The sequence below is a fragment of the Mandrillus leucophaeus genome, unplaced genomic scaffold (assembly GCF_000951045.1).
Source record: "Mandrillus leucophaeus isolate KB7577 unplaced genomic scaffold, Mleu.le_1.0 Scaffold17, whole genome shotgun sequence".
Lineage (NCBI taxonomy): Eukaryota > Metazoa > Chordata > Mammalia > Primates > Cercopithecidae > Mandrillus > Mandrillus leucophaeus.
Window position 1 is genome coordinate 6,872,405 of NW_012101698.1, and position 10,729 is coordinate 6,883,133.

At 59.8% G+C, this 10,729-nt stretch overlaps 1 protein-coding gene and 1 long non-coding RNA gene across 2 annotated transcripts; both read left to right on the forward strand.

Annotated features, from left to right (window-relative positions):
* The first annotated feature begins 4,506 nt into the window (after window positions 1–4,506).
* On the forward strand, window positions 4,507–7,623 carry LOC105537240 (chymotrypsinogen B-like). Its single transcript, XM_011976805.1, has 7 exons — window positions 4,507–4,595; window positions 5,477–5,580; window positions 5,679–5,758; window positions 5,850–5,928; window positions 6,160–6,340; window positions 6,760–6,890; window positions 7,404–7,623. Exons 1-7 carry the CDS (start codon window positions 4,544–4,546, stop codon window positions 7,563–7,565), a joined length of 789 nt encoding a protein of 262 aa, XP_011832195.1. The 5' UTR covers window positions 4,507–4,543; the 3' UTR covers window positions 7,566–7,623.
* A 1,950-nt stretch (window positions 7,624–9,573) lies between these two features.
* On the forward strand, window positions 9,574–10,592 carry LOC105537241. The gene is made up of 2 exons (XR_001005690.1): window positions 9,574–9,713; window positions 10,392–10,592. It is a non-coding gene; the product is annotated as an uncharacterized LOC105537241 (long non-coding RNA).
* Window positions 10,593–10,729: the final 137 nt, after the last annotated feature.

Sequence of the window (10,729 nt, forward strand, 5' to 3'; positions counted from 1 at the left end):
TGTATTTTTACTAAAGACAGGGTTTCACCATGTTGGCCAGGCTGGTCTTGAACTCCTGACCCCAAGTGATCTGCCTGCCTCAGCCTCCCAAAGTGCTGGGATTACAGGCGTGAGCCACCGTGCCCCGCCTACTCCTAGGTGTTTGCCCAAGATAAATGAACACACATCCGCATAAAGACTTGCCCGTGGATGTTTTAATATATGTTTTAGTTATTATAGCAGCTTTATTCGTAATAGATCAAAACTACAGAACAGATAGACAATCTGTAGTGCATTCCAGCAATAAAAAGGAAGAGGCTGCTGCTCTCTGCAACAGCGTGGGTGAACTCCAAAGACAAGATGCCCAGCGAAAGCAGCTGGACTTCCAGAAACACCTGGGTTCTGTTCACAGGAAACTCCAGAACCTGAAAACGAATAGATGGGCAGGATTCAGTTTCAGTTCCGCGAGACGAGTGGCCGCACAGCGCTGTGGATGTACTTAGCACTGAACGGTACACTTAAAAATGGATGCGGGCCGGGCGCAGTGGCTCACGCCTGTAATCCCAGCACTTTGAGAGGCCAAGGCGGGCGGATCACAAAGTCAGGAGATCGAGACCATCCTGGCTAACACAGTGAAACCCCATCTCTACTAAAAAATACAAAAAAATTAGCCGGGCGCGGTGGCGGGCGCCTGTAGTGCCAGCTACCGGGAGGCTGAGGCAGGAGAATGGCGTGAACCCAGAAGGCAGAGCTTGCAGTGAGCCGAGATCGCGCCACTGCACTCCAGCTTGGGCGACAGAGTGAGACTCTGTTTCAAAAACAAACAAGCAAAGAAACAAAAAACGGGTGCGATGGTCAATTTTGTTATGTGTATTACCACAATTTACAGGTTTTTTTGTTTTTGTTTTTGTTTTGAGACAAGGTCTGGCTCTGTCGCCCAGGCTAGAGTGCAATGGCCTGATCTCAGCTCACTGCAACCTCCACCTCCCAGGGTCAAGCCATCCTCCTACCTCAGCCTCCCCAGTACCTGGGATTACAGGTGCCAGCTACCATGCCTGGCTTTTTTTGTTGTTGTTGTTAGAGACAGGGTTTCACTATGTTGCCCAGGCTGGTCTTGAACTCCTGAGCTCAAGGGATCCTCTCGGCCTCCCAAAGTGCCAGGATTACAGCCATGAGCTACTGCACCTGGCTGCTAACAGTTTTTTAAATTTAACAATAACAACAACATCCCCTGGTGCGATGACTCCACCTGTAATCCCGGCACTTTGGGAGGCTGAGGTAGGAGGATTGCTTGAGCTGAGGAGGTTGAGGCTGCAGTGAGCCGTGATCATGCCACTGCATTACAGCCTGGGCATCAGAGCGAGCCTCTCTCAACCAAAACCAAAACCTTCCTTCCGGGGAAGGAAATCAGAACCGTGGTTGCTTCTGGAGATGGGGGATTGACTGCCAAGGGGCTGTGAAGGAAATGGTCTCTGCCTTGGTGCAGGTGGTGGTTACAGGGGTGCCTGGATCCTCACAAGTCATCAACCTATATCCACTTGCTTTTTTTTTTTCTTGAGACAGGCTCTCACTCTGTCGCCCAGGCTGGAGTCCAGTGGCATGATCACTGCTCACTGCAGCCTCCACCTCCTAGGCTCAAGTGATCCTCCTACCTCACTTTCCCAAGTCCCAGCCTGGAGCTGGGACTCCATGCATGTGCCATCACAACTGACTGATTTATTTTTTGTACAGATGGGGGTCTCACCATGTTGCCCAGGCTGGTCTTGAACTCCTGGGCTCAAGTGATCCTCCTGTCTCAGCCTCCCAAAGTGCTGGGATTATGGGCATGAGCTACTGCACCTGGCTTTATATGCATTTTAAGTGGGGGCATTTCAACATAAGTAAAGGAAGAAGTGGCCAGGAGGCTGCAGCACGTGGGGACCCCCAGCTCATCCCTCCTGCTCCCACTCTGGCCAAGGCCACGGCTCTGCCTCCCCCACCCACCTGGGCCCCGGGTCGCGTGTGTCCTGACTCATCTGTCCTGAGTGTCCCTGGGCTCCTTCCTCGCCGTTCGGGTCCAGATCCCATGGGGGGGCTGGAGGGCAGTGTGGGTTGGTGGGTCCCATCCCCAGGAGCAGTGGAGTGGGGACACCTGTGCGTGCCTGTCCCCCACCCCAGCTGCAGCTGCACAGTCCCCAAGAGCCTCTGTACCCTGTGCGGGGTGGGGACATGGCAGGCAGGGTCCTGGCCAGCCGTCAGCTCCCAGTGCGGGGTGGGGACATGGCAGGCAGGGTCCTGGCCAGCCATCAGCTCCCAAGGCCACATAGCTGGGACCATGATTCACTCAGGCCAGGTGAGGGCTGACGGCTCGTGGCCGCCACGCCCTTTCCCCCCTCTGCCCAGGCCAGCTTATAGCTAGGGGCTGCCCCCGAGGCTCTAGTACCATCTTCTCTAGGGCCCTCCTGGACCTGCCCCCTTGACTTCTAAGCCCTTCGCTGCCCTTAGGACGCAGGCCTCTTTGGGTCCTGCGACCCCAGGTTCGTTTCCTATCCTCCAAGGATGCTCCGGACTGCTCCCACCAACTCCTAGGCTGTTTGCTTAAATGTCGCCTTCAGAGTGAGGCCCTCCTGGCCTCAGTATCAGTAATAATAATAACTCCTTAGCCGCTGGTGTGTGTACTTTACTTATGTTAAAACTTGACTCTTTTCCCTAAACTCTCCAGCCTCCTCCCCTGGTGAGCTGCTACAGGCAGGAATTTGTTTGTTTTGTTCAGCTGTTCCCGTGGGCCTGGTGGGCGCTGGCTGGCAGGAGAAGCCCACGTGCGTGCAGAGGTGGGTGTGTCTCATCCAGACCAGGCCACGCCCCATCCTGGCTGGTGCCTGCCCACCCCTCTGTCCCCAGACAATCTTCTAGAATGAGCAAAGGGCCTGGACAGGCGATTCACTCAAGAAAGAGGAATGTAGGGGCCCCGCCAGCATGGATTGTGTGCTTGGCCTGGTCCTTGCGCTCAAGAAGGCTCTTTCTTTTGTCATAGGACCCACACTCTAAACGTCCTCAATTACATACAGGATCAGAGACGGCAAGTCATTTGCCCACGGCTCCACAGTTGCCTGACCCCAAGCCCGTGCTGTAAACACACATGCTGCAGCCAGCCACGAGGCACCCTTTCCCTGTGCATTTTGGGGAACTTGCCCTCCACCTGGCAGCCTCAATCCAAAATGTCTCCCTCCCCCGTTTCCCAGCTGCTGAGAAAGGGCTCCACCACCCACGCTGCCGCCCACTCCAGGAACCCGGTGTCCCTGCCCATGCTCCGCCTTGAGGTTCAGCCTCCATCAGTTCTCATCAGGCCCTAGGCCCAGTCTTGCCCTCTGATGCCACATGCTTGGCTCCAGGGCCCAGGTGTGCTGGCACCTGTGTGCAGGGGTGGCCCGGCATGAGGACAGCGGGCAGCTACCCCTCCCCTGTACACAGCCCAAGTGTCCAACACAGATGTCAACTGGGCCTTCACTGAGCCTCCTTAGCCATCCCCTGGGACCCGGGGAGCACCTGCATCCCAGCCTCTGGCTACACCGTGGGGCACAGGCCTGCTCCCCCAGTCTCTCCTCTACTTGGTCACATTGCCCAGGGGTTTTTTTTTCCTTTTTTTTTTTTTTTTTTTGAGACGGAGTCTCGCTCTGTCGCCCAGGCTGGAGTGCAGTGGCCGGATCTCAGCTCACTGCAAGCTCCGCCTCCCGGGTTTACGCCATTCTCCTGCCTCAGCCTCCCAAGTAACTGGGACTACAGGTACCCGCCACCACGCCCAGCTAATTTTTTGTATTTTTAGTATAGACGGGGTTTCACCGTGTTGGCCAGGATGGTCTTGATCTCTCGACCTCGTGATCTGCCCGTCTCGGCCTCCCAAAGTGCTGGGATTACAGGCTTGAGCCCCCGCGCCCGGCCCTTTTTTTTTTTTTTTTTTTTGAGACGGAGTCTCACTCTGTCACCAGGCTGGAGTGCAGTGGTGCAATCTCGGCTCACTGCAACCTCCACCTCCCAGGTTCACGCCATTCTCCTGCCTCAGCCTCCCAAGTAACTGGGACTACAGGTACCCGCCACCACGCCCAGCTAATTTTTTGTATTTTTAGTATAGACGGGGTTTCACCGTGTTGGCCAGGATGGTCTTGATCTCTCGACCTCGTGATCTGCCCGTCTCGGCCTCCCAAAGTGCTGGGATTACAGGCGTGAGCCACCACCCCCGGCCTGCCCAGGGGTTTTCAAACCATGAAAAGATCAAGTGAATTATTTGCAGAGCACAAGAGACTCAGCTGGGGCTCAAACCCGGGGCTGCTGGACTCAGTCCCTGGAGGCCCCTGCCCAAGCCTGGGCCTGAAGGAGAAAGGCCATGGTAAAAGGCCACCTGGGTTAGCCCAGCTCAGCTGAGGCCACAGCTGCTGCCATCCCAGGCTCCCTGGCCAGCCCTGCACTGACACATCCTACCCACCCCCAGGGAGGGGATTATTGCCCCAACATCTCCAGATAACAGCCGGCACACAGGGCTACAATGGGGACCCACAGACAGGCGTCCCACCCCCCCGCCAGCGGCACCATGGCTTTCCTCTGGATCGTCTCCTGCTGGGCCCTCCTGGGCACCGCCTTCGGTGAGGGCCGGGCCCCGCGGAGGCTGAAGGGTTGTCTCCCCTCACTCCCAGCCCCAAGGCCAGCAAGGGGCAGCAGGGTCCCAGTTCCCAGTTTAGTTGTGCACCACAGTGTGGGCCTGGGCGAGTCACCGTCTCCATCTCTGCCGTGGGCACTGCAAGACCTGGACCAGGTCACAGCTTCCCTCCCAGGCTCAGCTGCCACCTCGGAGCTCAGGAGCTGGGGAGCCCCGCTCCCCTTCCTCACCCCCAGCCGACCTGAGACTCCCAGGGGAGGACGTAGGTGTCTGGGGGGCCGCCCTGAGGCCTTCAGGAAACCCCCCAACAGTCAGTGGCCCCAGTACAGGCTTGGGTGGTGAGCATGTGGGCAGCTGGGGCTTGGCACCGTTCAGTCCAAACCTTTCAGGCGAGCCTCATCCTTTTAAACTCCTGCTTACGGAGCACTTCCCGGGTGCCAGGAGCAGAGCTGGCGCTCTGCCTGCTCACTCTTCCAAACCTGAGAGGTCAGAAACGGTGTGATCCCCACTTTGCTGATGGGGACACTGAGCGGCTTAGCTGGGCAGGGAGGGAGCCAGGGTCAAATCCACAGAGTCTGGCCTCCCAGCCTGAGTGTCGGGACTGCACGCTCCACCTGTGTGGCTTCTCTGAACTGAGGAGGGGTCAACACCCCATTCCTCAGCAGCCCACAGTCCAGTGCCGTGGACTCAATTGTACCTGGAGATTCCAGCACTGGGGAGAGGAGAGCCAGGGCCAACTTCTCAGAGGAGGGGATGTGGGAGCCAGCCTAGGTCCCAGAGACTGGAAAAGAGTTGGGAGTGAGAGGAGGCTGGAGCACTGAGACCTGGGTGAGTGGTACCCACCCCTCAGCCCACTCCTGCCCCCAGGCTGTGGGGTCCCCGCCATCCCCCCCGTGCTCAGTGGCCTGTCCAGGATCGTCAATGGGGAGGACGCCGTCCCTGGCTCCTGGCCCTGGCAGGTGTCCCTGCAGGTGAGGGGGCTTCTGCAAGGCAGTGGGCACCCTGGGTGGGGGCCAGGCTGGGGGTGCCGCCAGGTGGGAGTTGCTGACCCTCCCCATCTTCCTGCCAGGACAAAACCGGCTTCCACTTCTGCGGAGGTTCCCTCATCAGCGAGGACTGGGTGGTCACCGCCGCCCACTGCGGGGTCAGGTGAGGACCGGGCAGCCTCGGGCTCTGCTTCCAGCCCAGCTGGGTGGGAGGGGAGCAGGGCATGTTCTCTCACCCACAACGCTCTGCCCAGGACCTCTGACGTGGTCGTGGCTGGGGAGTTTGACCAGGGCTCTGATGAGGAGAACATCCAGGTCCTGAAGATCGCCAAGGTACCCAGGCCCCGTGCAGCAGAGGGCAGGGGCAGCGGGCACGGGGGGAGACCCCTCGGCTGCTTCAGGGACAGGTGCCCAGGGGGGCCGGCCCGGCCTCGTGGTTCCCATTCCGGCCCTGGGGATGGACTGCTCCTTAATGGACACCAGGGAAGGAGTCTGTGTCCTCGAAGCCTGCAGGTCCTGCCTCCTCCCAGGGCCTCACCCCGGCGCTCTGGCCCCCACCCCCAGGTCTTCAAGAACCCCAGCTTCAGCATTTTCACCGTGCGCAGTGACATCACCCTGCTGAAGCTGGCCACACCCGCCGTCTTCTCCCAGATGGTGTCCGCCGTGTGCCTGCCCAGCGCCGACGATGACTTCCCCACGGGGACAGTGTGCGTCACCACAGGCTGGGGCAAGACCAAGTACAACGGTGAGGGGCCGCGGGGCTGCCTCTGGGGTCGGGGCTGCCTGGCTGTGGAGTCGCCCCCGTGACTGTTTGGCTCTAAATTCCAACACGCTCCTAACTTTCCGTTCTTTATTGATAATCCTCTGAATTTAAAATCCCCCCAGTGCAAATAAAATCCAGGTCGGACCATGAGGAGCCTCCACAGGGGGCTTCTGAGCGCACCTGGCCGGGTGAGCCCTGCCCTGGCTGACCTGCCTGGAGTCAGAGTGTGGGGCTCCCACCGGGGCAGGGCCGAGGCCCGCTTTGTCCCACAGGCGCTTCCGAGGCTCCAGGGGCCGTACCCAACATCGTGTTGATGGTGCAGGGGAGGGCAGGCGTGTCGGCCTCGGGTCTCTCCCTCCTAAGTGGGCTGGGTGAGCCCTGACCTTCCTCCTGTCCTGCAGCCAACAAGATCCCTGACAAGCTGCAGCAGGCGGCCCTGCCCCTCCTGTCCAATGCCCAATGCAGGAAGTTCTGGGGCAGCAAGATCACCGAGATGATCTGCGCTGGGGCCAGCGGTGTCTCCTCCTGCAAGGTGAGGCTGGCCCCACCCAGGCCCTGGCCAGGCGAGCGGGGTGCAGGGGAGGCCCGGGTTCCCCACCCCTCTCTGCCCTCATCTACTAACTCTACTCCTTCCTGATGTCAGAGTCACCTTGCTGCAAAATTCCATGACCAATGTCAGAGCCAATGGCCCTTGGAGTTGTGCAGTGCACAACCTGGGCAGTGGATCCCAGCAGGCCAGCGGGCTCCAGCAGCCCTCCCTCCCTCACAAGGACCCCTCGGCAAGCCCCACCAGGCTCTTCCTCCTGTTGGTCAAACCAGCTTTACTAAGCTTCCAATAAAGGGCCCCATTCCGGGGTGGCTCAGGCTTCCAGGGGCATGAGCCACACAAGCAGCTGCTGGATCTTTCATGACCCATGCAACAGCACATGCTGAGTCGCTGCTGTGTGTGGGGTCCTGGCCTGGACTCTGGGAACTATGTCCAGTGGCCCCTGGGACCAGTCTGTCTGGGCTGCCAGATCCAAGTTCCCTTCTCCCTCTCCCAAAGGGTGACTCCGGCGGCCCCCTGGTCTGTCAGAAGGACAGAGCCTGGACCCTCATGGGCATTGTGTCCTGGGGCAGTGGCACCTGCTCCACCTCCAGCCCTGGCGTGTACACCCATGTTACCAAGCTCATACCCCGGGTGCAGGAGATCCTGGCTGCCAACTGAGGCCGTGGCTCCCTCCGACCTTGCTCCCCACAGAACTTCAGTAAACCCGTGGAGCACACGTCGGTGCTGTCCGTCTCCTGTTTGGGGCCTCCAAAGCCTCACTCCACTCCAGAACTTGGGCCCCCACTGGGCTGGGCTGGGCCAGGCACGGGCGGCCTCTGGGAGGACCCTTCCCTAGTCGCCTTTCCCACCACTCAGGCTCCTGCTTCCCGAAGAGTGGCCAGAAACACACAGGCAGATAAAAAGGGGCGCAGAGACGGATGGGGGATGTGGCTGGTGGGGACCGGGAGGACCTTGGCCCCCATCCTCAGCACCTGCCCCCGGGCGGCAGGGTTCTTGCCACCCACCCTTGCTCCCTTGCTCAGGGCCCTGCAACAGGGCGTGGGCAGTAAGGGGGATGAACTCACTCTGGCCGCACACACCTGCGGTTCCAAGGAATCTTCCCACGGCCACTCCTAGCGCTGCCAGACATGCTGGAGCCAGGAGCGTTATCAACGCAAGGACTGCTGATGAGGGGGGTGGTGGCGAGGTGGGCTGTGATTGGTGGGCTCAGGGGACAGGATGGGGACCCTCTGACACCCCATGGCCTTTCTCTGGATCGCTGGGCTTCCCTCTGTCTGCAGTGATTCTTGAAAGTTCGAGGCTCAGGCAGGCTGGGAGCCCCAGGTCAAACACGCCCATCCCCAGCCCCAAATGCCCAGAAGCAAAAAACCGCACTGTGCCATGTTACACAGGGGCACCACATCCTCCATGGCCAGATCCTCCTTCCCTTCCTCCTCACACTCTGCCAGCTGGATCCCACCCCTCTGGCCACTACCCCTGCTCCCTCAGCCATGCTTGGGGCATGTTTCCTCCCTTCCTTGGCCCCCACACCCTGCAGATTCTGCCTCCCGACGGTTTCCTGCATCCACACCTCTTGCCCACCCCCCACCCCCAGCCCCTGTACCCTCTGCACCTGAGCGGCCTCCTGGGTTTGTGTGTCCCCAGGCCCTGCACCCCAATCCACCCCAGTCACTGACTCAGAGCCCACGAGAGCACAGGGCCCCAGGGAGATCCAGCCACCACGTCACAGCACCCTGGGCTTGGAGAGGGACGGACACTCCCTTGGGTGGACAGCGATCAGGGGAGGGGGCTGTGGGCACTGCAGTGGCACCTAAGGACACCATCAACTGCCGGCTGCCCTGCCCCAACCCCAGGCTGCAGGGTTCCCACCATCCACCCTGACTCAGCATCCTATCCAGGATGTCCATGGGGAGGATGCCATCCCCAGCTCCTGGGCCTGGCAGGTGTCCCTGCAGATCAGAGTGGCGTCCTGCCCATGCAGTGGGGGGGACCCTGGGTGGTGGCCAAACTAGAGGTGGGGGAAGTTTAAAACAATTTTTATTTATACATAGAGACTTGGATCTCACTATATGGCCTGACTGGTCTTGAACTCTTGGCCTCAAGTGATCCTCCTGCCTCAGCCTCTCAAAGTGCTAGGATTACACAGCCCTCGCCCCTCAGGTCCCTCCTGCCCTTGTGGGAGTTGCCAGTCCTATCCTCCCAGTGCAAACCTGGCTTCCACTTCTGCGGGGGCTGGGTGGTCACTGCTGCCCACTAGGGGTCAGGTGAGGCTTGAGCTTGAGGAGTCGGGGCCCACCAGGTGTCAGGGAATGACACTCACCCCCTCTTCCCAACCCCAACTACACCCTGCAACCAGCAGGAAAAGGGTCGGAAATGAACTGCAGGCTGGGGAAACAGCAGCCCCATTCCCCGGCCACAGGCAGACCCTGCAGGAGACGCCCACCCCGGGCCGTGCACCCCACCTCCACCTTTGCACATCCTCAGGCCACCCGGATCACAGCTTGGGGAAACCTGGGAGGTCCTGCGCCCTCACTCTGCAGGTGGGGAAACTGAGGCCCTAAGTGAGAAAGGGATGCCGAGATCACCATGAGACTCAGTGGCCAAGCGGGGCTCACCCCCACGAGCCCAAGCGCCGTCTGCCACCCTCACTCTCCAGAAGAGCCACCGTATGGTGGCCGGGGCGTCTGACCTTGGCTCTCACCCGGAGGCCTTCCAGGTGCTAAGGATGGCTAATGCAAGGCCACACAGGCAGGCAGAGGTGGCTCGTGACGCCACCATGGGACAAATCAGCCTCTGGGAGAGGAGGTGAGAGGATACAGGGACCCCTACCCAGCTGGCCTGGGCCTCACCCTGCACCCTTGGCTGCCAGGGCCCATGGGCACCTACTTCTCCCAGCTGTCTTTTCCTTCCCAAGTGTTAAAGCGTCTGAAAGCATCCTGACAGGTGTCTTCAATGATAAAGTTTTGTTCATTGTAGAAAAACGTGGAAAGACAATCATTAAAAATCACGTGCCACGGGCTGTTCTCCTTCAGTCTCCATAGACTCCACCTGCCTGGCGTCTCCATAGACTCACCTGTCCAGTCCCATTCCTGTTCCTTTCTAAATGTACTCCAGGACTCCCCACTCCTCTCTGCCTCCTTCCCAGGCCTCACAAGGGCCAGGCCTCAGGCTCACAGCTTCCTGGACCAGGCAGGTGAGGCTGCCTGGGGACTCCCTCCTCTCCCCAGCCCTCTGAGCTGGAAGGTCAGCTCACGGGACAAATGGCGCCCCGGCAGGAATGAAAGCCACTTGCCCCAGCTCCCTCCAGGAGTGTGCATGGCAGAGCTGGGGCTGCCACGTGAACCCAGGCCTCAGGACCCTGGCACAGCCCCTGCACCCACACTTGCCATTTCTCTGCATCCCTCCCTGGACTCCGCCAGGTCAAGGTCTCCCAGGCCCCGGCACCCAGTTCAGGCCTGGCGACACATCTTCTCCTTCCTGCAGGGCAACTCCGGCAGCCCTTGCCTGCCAGGATGGACCCTGGACCCTGGAGGGCATCGTGTCCTGGAGCAGCACCAGCACCTCTTGTTCTCACTAGACGTGGATGCCCACATCATGAAGCTCATGCCTGGGAAGCTGTGGAGGCTGAGACCCTCCCTACCCCACGTCTGTGTAAAACACAAAGCCACTGAGAGCGACTGCATACACCTTTACTTCTGTGTCCTCACCAAGGAGGGTGGGCTGAGCATGATGTGGCTGAGTTGAGGGGACAGATGCTGTCACGGGGACCCCTCTGTAGAGGTAAGATCAGGAGGGCTTGAGCATCACCCAGTACTACCCCC

Coding starts and splice junctions, on each gene's coding strand:
- LOC105537240 (XM_011976805.1), top strand. CDS start 4,544: ATGGCTTTCCTCTGGATCGTCTCCTGCTGGGCCCTCCTGGGCACCGCC. Junction 4,596..5,476: donor CCTCCTGGGCACCGCCTTCG/GTGAGGGCCGGG, acceptor TCCTGCCCCCAG/GCTGTGGGGTCCCCGCCATC. Junction 5,759..5,849: donor GCCGCCCACTGCGGGGTCAG/GTGAGGACCGGG, acceptor CGCTCTGCCCAG/GACCTCTGACGTGGTCGTGG.